We start from the raw sequence: 15,300 nt of genomic DNA on the forward strand, positions 1-15,300 counted from the left end.
TAGACCTTGATTGAAATACAACTAGAAATGTGTTCTTGTGTTTGGGAACAGTCCATTGATTTAATAGACAGTTATTACACAAATTCAGGCCATTTTAATCAATTTATTACAAAAAGAGCACATACAAAAAGGATAATATACAAGCCATGAAATAAAATACAAATAAAAAAACAACAGTTTGGGTTTAGCGATGCAACTCCTTAAAACCATTATTATTAGTATTAATAAATAATAAAGTACAAAATTCCACCAAATGTGAATTCTAACATTTTACACATCATAATGCTCACTCAGCTCTTTATCAACACACTTAGCATCATTAATGAGCTATTGCTTTCATATTAATGATAAATAATTCTACTCTCCCATAAAATATCCTATATTGAAAAACATTGCGCAGTCACAGCTAAACAGCAGGTTTTCGTACAAAGATGGCGGCAGCCCTTTCACTGGCACTATATTTGGGATATTTTCTCTTCATTTTCTTTTTTTTTTTAGATGCAAGCAGCAGCAAAAGATTAATCCTCTGTAATATTAGTATTCTTTGTATATCTGCAAATATTATTTTTTTTACCATATATTATTTTTTTAACCATTGAGAGTATATTCAAACCTGAGAAAAAACATGCATTTTAGAAAGGTTGTGCTTTAGAATCCTCTGTGTCTGTGTTTCCCCAGAGAGCAGACGGTGGGAGAGGAACATACTGGAAGGTTCTGAGCAGAGGGATGGACGGTGGGTCACACACAGCAGAGAAAAGAGAGAGGAAACAGAGAAAAAGCCGAAACAAAGAGAGAAGGAAAGGGAGGGTGATGGCGATACATCGAAGAAGAGAATCGCGGATGTGGGGTTTGTTAAGAAGAACAGTGAAAGATGCCTCTGTCTTAGAAATATTTCCACATCCATGATGGGTAAAAATATACCTGCTGTACACTTGATGCTCTGTGTTGGAATGTGGTAGCCTAACTGATCTAGTATTTGGTAAGTAAAAGCAACATGGTGCCAACCCATGTTTCCCCCTTCATTAGGAGAGATCACCTGTCCGGTATACTCCTTAGAGAAGGAGTCGAGGAAAGAGGGAGCGAGGGGACAGTGCTTTTCATTATAACTACAGTAGTACCAGTGTACCACTGTGCCATGGTGTAGGCCTCTACACCCTCCTGGTACAATGGTTTCTGGGAATATGAGTTCTACTCTTTCGTGAGATTGAGCCATAACTTAAATCTAATATGGAAATATCTCTTGACACTAGAAGCGAGGCACTTGATTGGCTTAGAACTACAAGCTGCTCTGAAATAGAAGGAACAGACATATCAGGAGACAGAGAGATGGAGGGACAGCAAGAGAGGAACAAAGCAGGGAGAGGGTATGGCGAGATAAAGCAAGAAAGAAGATGCTAAGAGGGTAGAATTGAAAGGTAGAGAATGAGAAGCAGAGAAATGACAAAGTATACAATATCATAGACTATGATATAATATCAATCATAGTTATCATAATGAGAGCTCTACGATCGTAACTGCATTATGCCAGTGAGAGGGTTCCCTTGGTTAAACTAACGAGTGCAAAACGAGACGAGAACAAAATGAATCAAACTAACAACAAAAACTAAAAAACTTTCACTCCATTGCAGTTTGTCCACCAAGATCACAGCATAGGGGATCAGAGAAAATTTGCATTGAATGGAATGTAACCAGGATCCACAGCACCACATGAAAGAGAGAGAGAGGGAGAGAGATAGAGAGAGAGAGGGGGGGGAGCAAGAGGGATAGAGAAAAGAGAGAGCTGACAGAACACAGAGAGAGAGAGGGAGAGAGAGAGAGAGGGCTCAGATGCGGAGGAGCCCAGGATAGTAAACATATCACAGCAGACTCAGGGTTATAAAACAGCAGGGCTTCTTACACTTTAGTCTCGGGGGGAAAAAACAAAACAAAAAAACAACTGCATGCAAAGCATTCCCATTAAAACAATGCAAAAATGAGGTAATTGTTTTTTTATCATATTTTTTTCAGTTGTTATTTCTAAATAAATAAATAATGATTCAATTGCAAAAAAAACTATACAAAATTAAATACGTACACACAATATCTACAGTTAGTAATAAATTATGATTGTTAAATACTTAAGGCATCTCAACTGACAACACCCTGTGTAAACTATCAACAGTTCCCATAGAAAACTCCACTACAGGAGAAGGCAGCATCTCCACTGACAGTGCACAGGGACCGGCAGGCCATGTCCCAATACTGTGGCAAGGATCCCTCAGCCTACCAGGTCAATAGGACCTGTGGGCTGTGTCCCAATCTGTTAGACTACTCTGAGTCCTCAGTGCAATGGGTACAGTTGAGGGATGTTACAATCCAAAACATCCACTACAGGATAAGGATCAGTGAGGCCCACACTGATACGTTGTGGTTTAATAGTTATTCATTACAGAAAAGTAGGGGAAAGGAGACAAATCAGTTTTCCCCCATTAATCGACTGTACTTCCACGTGTTAACCCTTCCCTGCCTGTCCAGTCCTTGTGCACAGTGAGTGGGACACCATCTCCATCACACAACATTCTACATTGTTGTTCTAGCAATACAGCATAGCAACCAGCATAGCAACCACAAAGGGGAGATCTGTCACACACACACACACAAAAAAACACAAGTTTATAACACACAAGCTCCTCACTGTCCAAAACACAGCGTGTTTGTTTATATATATCTAAATATACTGAAACCAAAAACGCAAATGCAATACTAAAGAAAGAGGTTGTTGCTATATCTATCATCACATGTGCTTGTTCTTTAGGCAATAAGGTAAACATCACAACAGGATTCCATCGCTGCCACGGGGACAGGATGAACACACGCTACGGGTCAGGGAGACAGCCAGTCACTGACATCGTGCTCATTTTTTTTTGTTTGTTTGTTTGTTTGTTAGTGTTGAGAAAGATAGTCACAGCTCAGATTAACTAGGTCATGCACAGACAACACCCCACCCCCCACCCCCGCCCATCCTACATCCGTACATTTTTTTGTTTTTGTTTTATTTACGCTAACACAACAGCCCAAGCCAACACTGAAACATGCATATGTCACTACACTGTTCAGCCTGCGTCACCTGTGCTGAGAGAGGCTGGGCGGGGCACAAGAGCTGCCGGTTCTGGAGCATCGGGCCTCCTCCGAGTAACCACAATGCACTCGACCTCACTCTAACATCGCACTGCTTGATTGGAGAGGGGGATTTTTTTATTTAAATGTTATTACTTTTTTTTTTTACTTCCCCCCCACCTCTTGAAAATTTCCATTTATTTGGCTTTGTATTCTAAAAACACTGCAATGGCCCTAACGTCTATAATTCAAATATTTTACCCATGACACACACAAAACCTGAACTTTAGGTCTGCGACATATATCCAGACATTGGTCAAACACTAACTGCAACCCAACAGCATAACAACAACGCATTTGGTTAATAAACACTTTGTAACCTGCGTCCTAGTCTCTCGGCCTCACAGCTGACCTTGAACGCAGCCCTGGCCAAGGCTGGCCCACACTTGACACACAGTAGCAGGGGTAGAAAACACAGTCCTAATGACACAACACCACCAGTTCAGAGCTAATGTACAACTGTATTGCAAAGAGAAAAAGCCGGGTGGGTGAGCTCCCATGATTAAACATCACTGTGTCTGCTACTGCACTAACCACTAATGACCTGGAGGCAAACATGGCGGCAACGTTGAAAATGTTGCTTTCCCGCCCTGTCTATTGTGGCAGAATATGCTCAATTGTGTGAGAATGACTGTGTGTAGAAGGGTGGCAGTGGTGTAGTGTCTTCTCTCTTACTGTGTTAGATCATGGCTTATAGAACATGCTACCTACAGGACAACAGCCGAACAGCAATGACAGCCCACCTGAAATCAGCAAGCTACGAGATAACCCTGTGTATACAGTATACAGTGTGTGTGTGTGTGAGAGACAGCCTTTCGTGCATGTATATGTGTGAGAGAGACGGCTTTCTGTGTGTGTGTGTGTTTGTGTGACAGAGAGAAAGCATTCTCTGTGTATCATTACGCCAGGGGGTGTGCTTCATCTGTCGGAGAGCGCGTCTCCAGTTCCGCCCCTCCTGTGGTTGTCCTGGGGGAGGCTCAGTGAAGCGTGAGTCTGAGGGCAATGATGTCACACGACCGCGTCTGGGGACATTTGGCAAAGCACCCAAGAGGGGGAGGGACCAGGGCGGTGGTGATGGGAAGGAGCAGGAACAACGCCAGGGTGATCGACAGGGCCAGGCTCCGCCCCCGGGTCATCAGCTGTCGGGATTAAGCTGCGTCTCGATGTCGACTCGGCATATTGGACACTTTCTGCTGGAGGACAGCCATTGGTCCACGCAGCCCTGGTGGAAGAGGTGCATGCAGGGTAATCTCCTGGAAAGGGGGCAAAGAGAAGGGACACCGAGAGAGGGGTAGAGGTAGAGAGAGGGATGGGTGGAGGGTGAGAGGAAGAGAAGAAAGAGAGTGCGTCATGTCATGAAAACGAGATGTCACAATGCACCTCGGTCTAGGTAGCCTCTCACAGCCCGATATAAACATGCCACATCGGCTCTCCTTTCCTGTCCACGATTCCCCCCGCGGTGGTTTCCCCCGGTGTCTCCTTACCTCACGTCTTCCCCGTCCTCCAGCATGGAGAGGCAGATCGTGCACTTCTCATCCACGTCCGTCTCCTCTTCTTCCTCGCCGATTTTCATCTCCACCGGCTTCCTCTGTCAACCCAATACCAGATGTGGAGCATTAGTGTTGTTGCTAAGAGACAGGGTCAATAGAGGGTTAGATTTACAATTTGGATTCAGCATTTCCTCCATCCTCACTTCGTTTGCCCTGCTTGTTTAATATAGTAAATATGAATAAAATCGAAGTTCGTGTCGAACTAAAATGGTTGCCGCTGTCTACACAAGATGGCTGCCACTGTACCTTCTTGTATTTGTGAGGGAAGGTGAACCTCTCGATGGTGGTCTGGACTGCTCCCCTGCTGACACTACCCAACCGGTCCTCAAGCTGCAGCAGTTCCTGGGTCACAGGAGGACATAGAGTCAGGTACAAAACACCAGACGGTAGCACATCACTTAGCATACAGAAGACCAGACAGTCAGACACAAAATAGCAGTGCCATATACAGCAGCTCAGCATAAATATTCAGCGCCAGCATAAGGTCATCCCTGTGTGGATGTGCTGTGATTTCTAGACCCCATGTGTGTGAGGAGGTCGTACTGTACGTTGACCCAGATGTAACCGAGGGGTCGTGTCTGTTAGCCAGGTGTGTGTCATGGTGGAGTTTACCTCGTAGCTCTCCCGTACGGCCGAGGCATGGCGGGAGGGGTTGAGGCCCTGCAGGGCCAGCAGGTGAAGCTGGGGGTACGGGTAGTTTCTGATCTCATGCACAACCTGGCAGAGAAGCAAGAGACTGAACAGTCTGTGGTATTGAACAACCAAATACAAACCGTCTGGTAGATGTGATTTTAAAGTAACCTCTAAAAACCATAACAAAACTAAAAAAAGATAATGATGACACTTGGAAGGCTTGGTGTCACCCTGCCCCCACCTCTCATAGGCTAAAATCTGGAGTTGCTGGACGGAGTCTCTACTTTTGTAATATGTGTGCCTTGTCATTTATTTAATTCATTTGCAATTTTATTAAATATATATTTCATTTAACGTACTTTGACTATTCTTGCTCTAATTTAACCAATAGAGTAAAATAACTGCAATTCCAGCATATTTGGTAAATATTAATCCACTGTTTAGTTTAACCCTCTCCTTTTAAACCTAGTGGAATAGTTTTGGTTGTTGGGTCAATATTAAACCCCCTAAAAACTAAAGAAGAGGTCAACTGTAGCAGCCAAGGTGATCGTACCACTTGTGCAGAGTTGTTCCTGGGGAAGTGGTGCATTCTGGGAGATGCCAGGTAATGCTGATAGTGCTGTGGAAGCTGCTGGAGCTGATACTGGTGGTGGGAGAGTCCTGCATCCACACTCAGGTCCCTACAGGGAAAGAGAGAGAGAGAGAGGGATAGGGAGAGAGGGAGAGCGAGAGAGCGAGAGAGGGAGAGAGGGAGAGAGGGAGAGAGGGAGAGAGGGAGAGAGAGGTTAGAGTACCCTGTGTGACAAGTTTGTATCACTGTACACACACACACACAGCATCCTAAAAAATACACACACCTAAGTAGACAGACAGACATCTAAACCTCACAGCTTGGCCCAGCTGGCATGACAGCCAGCCAGCCAGCCGCTCATCTCCACAGGCACCTGGGCTAATCTCCCTCTGCCACTCACCAGTCTGTGCCCTCTGCCAGGTAGCGAGGCTGCTGCGTGGTGATTGGCTGGGGGACGTGGAGGGGCGGGGAATATTCGTAGCCTGAACGTAGCCTGTGAGGGTTCAGAGGAAGGCGCTCCTGTGTTCTTCTGCTGGGAGGAACCATGAAGACATGAGTATACCTGCAGACGGATCTACATCCATATACTCCAGTGGTTTAGTGGTTTAGTGTGTTTGTGAGTAAGTGTTCTAGTTTGCCTTGCCACCCCATAATCAATCTCCCACGACATAAGCACGCTGGTGTATGTACAGTGAGTGAGAGTGAGAGAGAGAAAGAGAGGGAGTGAGAGAGAGAGTGAGAGAGAGTGACTGGGTTGTACCTGGAGTGTGGGAGGATCCGGCGATGCTGGGCCTCCAGTAGCTGTTGCTGGATGAGGTATTGCTGGTGTAAGGCCTGAGGTAGGAAGGGGGGAGCTGGCACATCCTGGAACTGAGGGGGAGCTGGCAGGGCAGTGAGGGGCGGGTGATGGGCCGGGGCCAGGTGAGGGGCCAGGGGGCCGGGCTGGGGGGGCTGGTTGTGGTTGGCTGCGTGTCCTAGGGGAAATTCCCCTGGGAGGGGGGCCTGGGTGGCCCCCAGGTGAAAGTGTCGGCAGGAGGTAGCATGGCTGTGCTGATGCCTAGTGAAGTGTGCCCCTGGGGGAGAGATTAACACACACAGCCAATCAGCACAGCGCAAGGGTAACCACCGGCCAATCAGAAACTGACAGTGAACATACTCCAGCCAATCAGACAGGGATAAGGAACACAATCAGACACAATCAGACACAATGGGATCAATGAAATGGGAATCACTTTCAGACAGAATCAGATGGAAGAAAACTAATAACACAGAGCAAGCAAGGAGACACATTCATGAACCAGCCTCACACAAGAAACATTTCACTCAAGTCAGAGCAATCATTCACATAGAGAGAACAGAAAAAGTGACCTCACCCAGGAAGAGAACACACACACATGGTGAAAGCAGATGGGAGTAACACGACCCCTCCCCCCCCCCAACCAAAGAGTGACCTCTGACCCCTCCCCAGGCTGGAGCCAACTGTCCAGCGCGTGTTCTGCAGCGCTCCATGTTCAGTGGGAGTGGGGAGTCACTAGACAGAGGACGGCCTTTGTCTCCATCTGATGACTGACTTTTTAAATATTAAAAGTATTTACTTCTAAATACTGAGATGGGCTTATGTGCTTACATGTCAGCTTTCTTCTACAGAAATTGTCTGAAGGCTTCAATTATATTTAATATATTTATACATTTTATTAAACTATATTATAAATAATCATAGAAAAATAACATACATGATTAAATGTATCTGTAGTAGTAAACCGTAGGGTCTTAGGGTACACATGGAGGGTTTAAAGTTGACTACTAGATGGTCAACCCACATACAGTAGACTATGTATATTTGACCACTTGCTGTGTAAGTATTGACTGAAGTATTGACCCCCTTCAGTGTCAATTGAACCCCCTACAGCTGATTGGCGATAGTACTTGGTGAAGTGCTTGTGTGATAGGTCACTGTGGTGGAGATGCCTTCCCAGTACTCTCTCATTTCAGCCTCTCTTAGTACTATTTCTGTAGCTTGATATTCGGAGGATCAGCAAATAATTCCGCCATGTTGGAAGACTCTTCTTAGCTAATCCAGCCTCCATCTCAGAATGCCTGGGACATTCCACCCCCCACCCCGCGTGAAAATGACGAAGAGGGGGAGGAATAAAGGGAGATGAGGGGGGGTGGAGGAGACCGGAGGGGGAGGGTGAAGAGAAAATAAATTATGAAAAATAGCTGAGAGAGGGAATAAACGAAAGATAGGGAGAGCCAGACATGACAGGAGGAGGAAGAGGAGGAGAAGAGGAAGAGAAGAGGAGGAGGAAGTGACAACAGCCTTGGAGGGTCTGCTTGGACTTTGTGCTGATTCAGCAAGCCTCTGGACTGCAGCCAAACAATCAATATCCATTACGCCCAGAGGTAGTAGGAAGGAGGAAAGGAGGAAGAGGAAGAAGGGGATGAGTGGGGGCGCTGGAGGGGCAGGCAGCTGCTACTTCAGCCCCCCGAACGTTCCCCCGAACCGCCTGAGACTTGGAACAGACACCAGAGTTGGTGGCGGGGGGTGGGGGGGAGACCGGCAGACATGTGTCTCCCATGTGAAAGACAGGACCAGGCTTTGGTGGCTGTATCCGTCTGAAACAGGCAGGCCCACATGCAGGGTCCAGATTCTCAGGTGTCCCGAACTGTTCCTCAGCTGAGTCTCTGGCCCAGCCTGAGTTGTAGCAGGACCCTCGACCAGCATGACAAAGACGCCTTCGGAATGTCTATCAAAATGCAACTCTAATTTAAGCCTGTGACAAGTGAGAGTGAAGATATTTCGATCGGTTGAATGTCCCGAGGTAAATTTAGCGCTAGCTGTATGAACGGTCGCAGTAGGCCTACATACTTGATGGAATACGTCACAGCTACCGAGGAGGTTGTTTAGGGTCAAATCCATTTTCTCAAATATGTTTTATTCTAGTTTATCCATGTCTAATTCTGTAGCAGCATACATGACTATTCTGTAATAAGAGAGAAGAGGAGAAAAGAGAAGTGAGGGAGAGAGAGAGAAATGACATAAGCGAGAGAGAAGTGGAAGAGAGACCTAGCGTGGCCATATTTGCATGGTTTTTCTCTGCTACATTAGACCTAGCCTTGGGATGTGGGAAGTCAGTGAACCTTGGAGCTGTGTGGAGACGGGAGAGATGTCGGGCTGGAGAAGTAGAGCAGAAAAGGTAGATTGGTCTGTGGGCCTCGCTTGCCCCCCCCCTCCACTCCTCTGTTCCCATCAACAACAAGGGTTCCAATAAACATTTAGTCATCTACTGGTTTCTATGTAGAATGATATTGAGCGCATAACCTACCGTGTGTCAACCACTGAATTTAAATGGAAATTTGAGTTTATTATGCAAATCCAGGGTTGCAAGCACAATCTGTGAATACCTATTTACTTCGTGCCTTGAGAATTAGATCAATATTTGACATGTAGGTACGGCTATTGGATGAATGTTAATTCAAGAGGGCATCTTGTTTCACAAGGGTCCAGCCTAGTCTACATTTAGTCATTTAGCAGACGCTCTTATCCAGAGCGCGTCTACTGTAGTCTTCCGCTATTTCTTATTGTTGTTGACGCATCGAGTATGGAAACCCAATTTTAAAATGTCAATTCTAATAAGCCAATGTAATAAACCTAAATAAAGTCATTATTGTGTGATAGCCCAATGAATAGCAGGAACCAATGGAGGATAAACACAGACTGTTAGTCATGACTTTCATCATTTGGGCTCAGGGCATTAATATTTGACATGCTGCACCACTCTTAAGACAGCTGGACTGGTGTACATCTCTGAATTTTACTTACTAAGTGTATGTTTGTCTGTCTGCTTGCAGATTCTCTCTGTCTGCTCGAAGCCTGTGTCTGAGTACTGACCGTAAATCTCCTGACTGGTGCCCCCCCCCAGCTTCCCCCTGCCTCTCCCTCTCTGCCTCCCCCTCTCTCCCCCCCCCCCCTCTCTCTCTCTGCGCCATCGCCCCCTCCCCCACCGCACGGCTGCTGCGGCATGGCGCCCTGCCTTGAGTGACAGCCCCTCTAAGCCCCGCCCCCCCGTGACTGCAGTAGTCTGACGTCCATCCGGGTCCCTCTCTCCCTCTCCCCCTCGACTTCCCCCCTCCTCCCCCTCTCTCCCCCTCCCTCCACCCAATCTCTTCTCTGCAGCTTAATAATCACTGCTGCTTCCTCTCCAATATAATCCCCCACCCGCCCCCCGCTACGTCTGCCTGCCCAGCCATGGAGGCTAGGAGAGCTGCCAGGGAACACCAGCGCAGTATCAGTTAGCCCAGCCCGGCGGCTCGGACGCAGCCTCTCTGCACCTCTCCACGCTTTCCGATGGAGCGGAGAGGGGGAGAGAGGCCCCTTTTCTAGCAGTGTAGTTGCTGTACACCCTGTATCAAATGTGCAGCTTAGGGAGGGGGCGGCACAGGATGTGCCCATTCTTTTATACGACACCACTGGACCAAGTGTTCCAGCCATCATGCACTGTCAGGGTGAGTTGATGGAACAGTCAGCTACTTGGTATTCTACAGGCTTTACCAGGACAAGATAGTGGTCAAGGTGATTAATACCCGGCCACGTTCGGCCAGTATCTTACACCCATCAACCTCATGACACCCTGTCGATGTAAAAAGAACCCTGTCTAATAGCGGACTTTATGTGCCACATTAATGTATGATATAATTAGGCCTTCTGCCATTGAAGCCAATTAGGCTGCCTTACACAATAGCTTTGAAAGAGCTTTTCTCTCAAACGGTTCCCCACCCTCCGAGTTTGCGTTCTCTGTGTTTCCAAAAGAAGCTGACGAGTCTATTATGAGGACGGCTAAAAAAGACATGCATCCACTGACGTGAACAGAAAGTAGGGGTTGGGCTAAAAGCCCGGTTCCTAATCGGAGGATGACCTTTATCACATTCCCCCGGGAGGAGGCCCACAGCCCTGCCCTCAGAGCATTCATCTCACCAACATCCCCGTCACGGCCAGCACGTAGACATGAGTCTTCTATGTCACGTATGAAGACTCCTGGGTGATCGCTACCAGAAACGTGGCTTGATAACAGGAGCTAGGCTCTCAGCAAGCACACTGTGCTCTGTCCCCCCCCCCCCCCCCCCCTCAAGAAATTGATATTGTCGATTTGAATTCTTTATTTTGTTTGCCTAGGCTGTATCGTTAATGGAGCCCTTCCAAAAGCTGGGCTGCTTCTGTGATGTGTGCAGGCTGTGTTCAAGAACACCAGAGCAGAAGGAAGTGGCGTCACCCTCGCAGCATTGGGACCAGACTGAGATCAGTGTGCAATGTGTGATGGCGATCAGAAGGGTTTTCAAGGTGCATCATTCCTGCTTCAGGGAGAGAAAAAGAAAATTCAAATCGTAAAAAAGGAGCCAAATCTCCCAGCCACGCAGGTCACGGATCTATAAAAAGACAGTCAAATGTCATTATTGGGCAAACGAATCAAGAGCCAATTGGTCAGTAAGGATAACGTTGTTGCGGAATATTAAACGCTGGGGGGGGGGGGGGGGGGGTAAGCACTTTGGAGACAACCGATCGCTAAAGGAGGGCCGAGACTGGCAGGTGGATGAGAGGAGGGAGGGAGTGGACGGTATCTCACTAAGACATCCACTGAACTACAAGAACCAAGAGGAGTGAGACACAGATGGAGTATGTACTGACGGAGGGGGGGGGGGGGGGGGGAGGGAGTGAGAGAGTATGGAGCCTTGTCTGCATGTCTCAGTCAGAACTGTGCGTTTTCACAGTGGTGGGCCCCGAGAATTTTGGCCATCTCTAATTCTGAGAAATACACCTTGAAGTGCCTCCACAAGAGAGCTGAGAGATGAGAGCACAGAGAGAGGAGGAGGAGGAGGGGCTGAGACTGCCTCAGTGACAGGGAGGGAGGGAGGGGGGAGGGGGTACACACACATGAAAATCAGCAAAAAGCACACTGAAGGTTAGGAAAAATACTACAGTCTTTATTGGAAAATATTAGTGTATGTGGCACTGTGCGATAATAGTAATAATAATCATAAGAATTTCATGCAAATAAAGACATAAGGCAAGGCTTGACCATGCTCTGTAGGGTTAACAGAACAGAAGCAGCATCCAATGAGTAGATGTGTATGCTAGAGCACAGTTCAGTACAGCAGGGACAACTCTCTACACAAAGATCAACATTGGAATCTGCTGTTCGCTAAACGTGTAGGTCAAAATTGAAAATCAAAAGAATTGGAAAATAAAATGATCATGCATTAGGATTCTAATACAAAGAACGTAAGGTAGAGAGATAGAGAACCACAACCAAAGAATAAAGACATTTCTGAGACTCTAAAAAGGTTGTACTACAGCAGTGCAAGGTTATACACATCCCTGTAAAATGGATAGCATTCTGGCATTGTGCATTTAGACTGACAGCGTTTGGGGGGGGGGGGGAGTTGGGCATGGTAGTGGTGGACCACAAAAGGGAATTTTAATCGGTGGGTTTAGTTAAGTCTCACCGATTTGCTAAACAGGGTTCATTTAATTACCCGGAACAAAGGTTTATAAACATAAATAGGATTATGGCCAGCTTTCCAGACAGTAGAACAGGTGCAGCTGACCATGGGAGGTGGGAATTTACAAATCATTTGGGAAATAGCAGCATGCTAATATGCTATGCCGTTTATTGTCGTTATCAGCCAATTGGTTAATAGTTGTTAGGGATGATTGAATTTGTATATGGGTGTGGGCTGGGAATGAATGTATGCTTGTGAGAGGTCACACAAGTACAGGGTCTGAATTTGGATGTACAGTACGCTGGTACAATGCATCTTTGGAAAGGGAATGGAGAAGGACTATTAAGGAGTTCGATCAAGCTTGGCTATAATCGAATCAGGACAAAATGTATCCACTTTACAGAAATTTACAGCAGAATGTAGTCTAACCACACTGAATGGGGAAAATCACAATGACATTTTTGTAGTAAAATCTAAATGCTACAATGGGTTATTTACTAAAGAGCAACATGACAGTTTAAATAAAACACAAACTGTTTTCTATAAGAAGGTGTTATTCTTTAGTCAGTTACACAGAAGGATACGGTATGAGAGGGAACTTGTTTTTAAATGCCAATGTCGTCTTCAGATGAATAGAGAAAATGAGGAAGAAGGGGTTCACAATACAGCTAGATGCAGCGAACAGGCAGAGGCTACGGCAGACAGCAGCAGGATGATCATTAGCTACACAATGGAGGGGGACAAAGGTCTGAGAAATGCGGAATGTGGAGCCAGCCTCGATACTATGAAACAGGAAAAAAGAACACAAATAAAAGCACAATGAAATCATTGGTGCTACTGCATGTCTTCTTTTGTTTTGTTTTTTAAGTGCAGGTCATACTATTATTACATAATCAGCACAGATAGCCTACTGCATGGAGAATGTTTGGTCTATTTGGGATACTTATGTGATTGTGATTCCGATCCAGCAAAATGTCAGTAAATGTTCTATTTCCAAGTAGAATTATTGAAAACATCGTATGTTTGTCTTATGGTGGAGAGGCCTTTCAGCACGTTTAGGGTGGGTTTAACCATTAGGCAAAATTGCGATGCTTTACGCCGATCGTAAGCCATTCATCTCACATGAGAATATTCCGACTCCCACATTGCTTAAGTGCCCATGTGTACCAATCACTTGTGGACTCAACACTGGCGTTCATAAATTGCCTGATTTCATAATTAATAGCAGTACTTCGTCTATAAGCAAACTACATTTAGTGTCGGGTAATTGTTTCAACAAAGGCTCGTTGATGATAGCATCCCCGCCATACAAAGCGGGTAAACAATCCTTGCATCATGTTGGTGTTCGCTCACCAGCTGCTTGGGCAGAAATACACAATAGCACAGCCAGATCAGAGATAAATTCCCCGTAACACTAGTGAGCTACATCACGTAGCTATACCGTAGCTAGCTATCTACAGTAGCGTAACAAATGAAATCTATCGTTCATAATTTTGAAGAGCTTGCACCGAAGGCTGGTTGTTGCTACCGTTAGTACTGTAGCCAAACATCGGCCACTGACTGGCTATAGATAGTACAAGCTACCGCTAACTATTTAGCTAGTATAGGCAGTGGCTAACAGCTTATTGCCAGCTAGCCAGCTTGAGTGACAGGATGGCTGGTCAATATGACTGACAACGCAAGGAATTTGAGTACCTCAATAATAAATACTCATTAGCTAGCGACGTGTGTCTACATGATGAGAACAATAACTAGCTAGCTAACAATCTTTACTGAAACCCCGATTGTAACATGGCAATATTCTCCAACTAACAGGATCGTTTGTTTGCTGCCGTCTAACGTTAGCGTAGCAAGCTTGACTGGCTAGTTAGCTAGCTAAACGGAAACGCACAGCCTCAAATGACAGCTGCTTGGCACAGCCAACGTTAGCTACTGTAGCAAGCAATATTTACGTAACCGTCCGGAGACTCGGACAAGAACATGAAAATGTGTTAGAATAAAAAGATAACCATACCTCTATTTCTAACAGAGCCAAAGACGGGAAGAACCAAATATCCGACATGTACCAACACCATCCTGGGTCCTTTGTTGTAGCAGTAGCCTGCGAGACAGATGGTCCATGGAAATGGTCCCTTCCAATCCTTGCACATTCAACTGCACACGCAGTGCTCTCAGCTGCCTCGCAGACAAAGACAGAATGAACCAATCAATGAATACCTCGGCCAAAGACCTTCTTCCTGTGGCACCCAGTAAAGCCAATCAGATCTGGGTATAGGGCTACGAGTCTTTTCTGAATTACAAAGAGGTAGTGGAGATGTCAGTAAAAATGTGTCAAATGGTCATCATATTTTCGTTTGGGTTTTGTACTTTTACAAATATGCAGCTTGTTATTGTGTCAACACGTGACATTTGACCTATGTGAATGATAATAATAATAGATAAAATATCCATACTATATCGGTTGTAGTCTATATACAAGCAGCTTTGTAGAGCTTTCACTACCATTATTAAAGAGTCGGGTCTGGCATTGGAACAGATGGGTAGGGGAGGTGGACGGGGGAGGGGAGGTGGTCACGAAAATCCAACCCCATATGCCACTCTTCTCACCACAACGCAAAGGATTGCACCAGCCTCAAACCCACCAGCATGAGTTTCTGGTCTCTCACACAAAGACCCCCAGAGCTCTTCTTCTCCAGCAGCGCTGGTCTATTGTCTACGGAGACAAGGAACACACTGCTGCATCTGGTATAACCTCACCTCAACCTTACACTGTCAATTCAACTTTATACTCTCTCAATTCATGTTACTGCCTATAGTCCTATTCCCACTATCAAACTGACCCTGCCGTTGAAGTACGACTACATTAACCCCCGTCATCACAAGACAACTGAG

The 15,300-nt window shown here is 46.0% G+C and overlaps 1 protein-coding gene across 3 annotated transcripts; it reads right to left on the reverse strand.

Moving 5' to 3' along the window:
* Nucleotides 1–89: 89 nt before the first annotated feature.
* Nucleotides 90–14,624, reverse strand: ark2ca (arkadia (RNF111) C-terminal like ring finger ubiquitin ligase 2Ca). 3 transcript variants are annotated; one of them, XM_062477469.1, is made up of 8 exons: nucleotides 14,423–14,624; nucleotides 6,671–6,983; nucleotides 6,311–6,442; nucleotides 5,893–6,019; nucleotides 5,319–5,423; nucleotides 4,953–5,036; nucleotides 4,641–4,744; nucleotides 90–4,409 (listed from the first exon to the last, which is right to left on the reverse strand). In XM_062477469.1, the coding sequence occupies exons 1-8, from the start codon at nucleotides 14,556–14,558 to the stop codon at nucleotides 4,292–4,294; spliced, it is 1,119 nt and encodes a 372-aa protein (XP_062333453.1). In that variant the 5' UTR covers nucleotides 14,559–14,624; the 3' UTR covers nucleotides 90–4,291. The 3 variants fall into 3 exon arrangements, with proteins under 3 accessions (XP_062333453.1, XP_062333451.1, XP_062333452.1); XM_062477467.1 differs by having other exon boundaries at nucleotides 4,953–5,048; XM_062477468.1 differs by having other exon boundaries at nucleotides 4,953–5,048; nucleotides 6,311–6,439; nucleotides 14,423–14,618.
* Nucleotides 14,625–15,300: the final 676 nt, after the last annotated feature.

Source organism: Osmerus eperlanus, chromosome 14 (assembly GCF_963692335.1).
Source record: "Osmerus eperlanus chromosome 14, fOsmEpe2.1, whole genome shotgun sequence".
NCBI lineage: Eukaryota > Metazoa > Chordata > Actinopteri > Osmeriformes > Osmeridae > Osmerus > Osmerus eperlanus.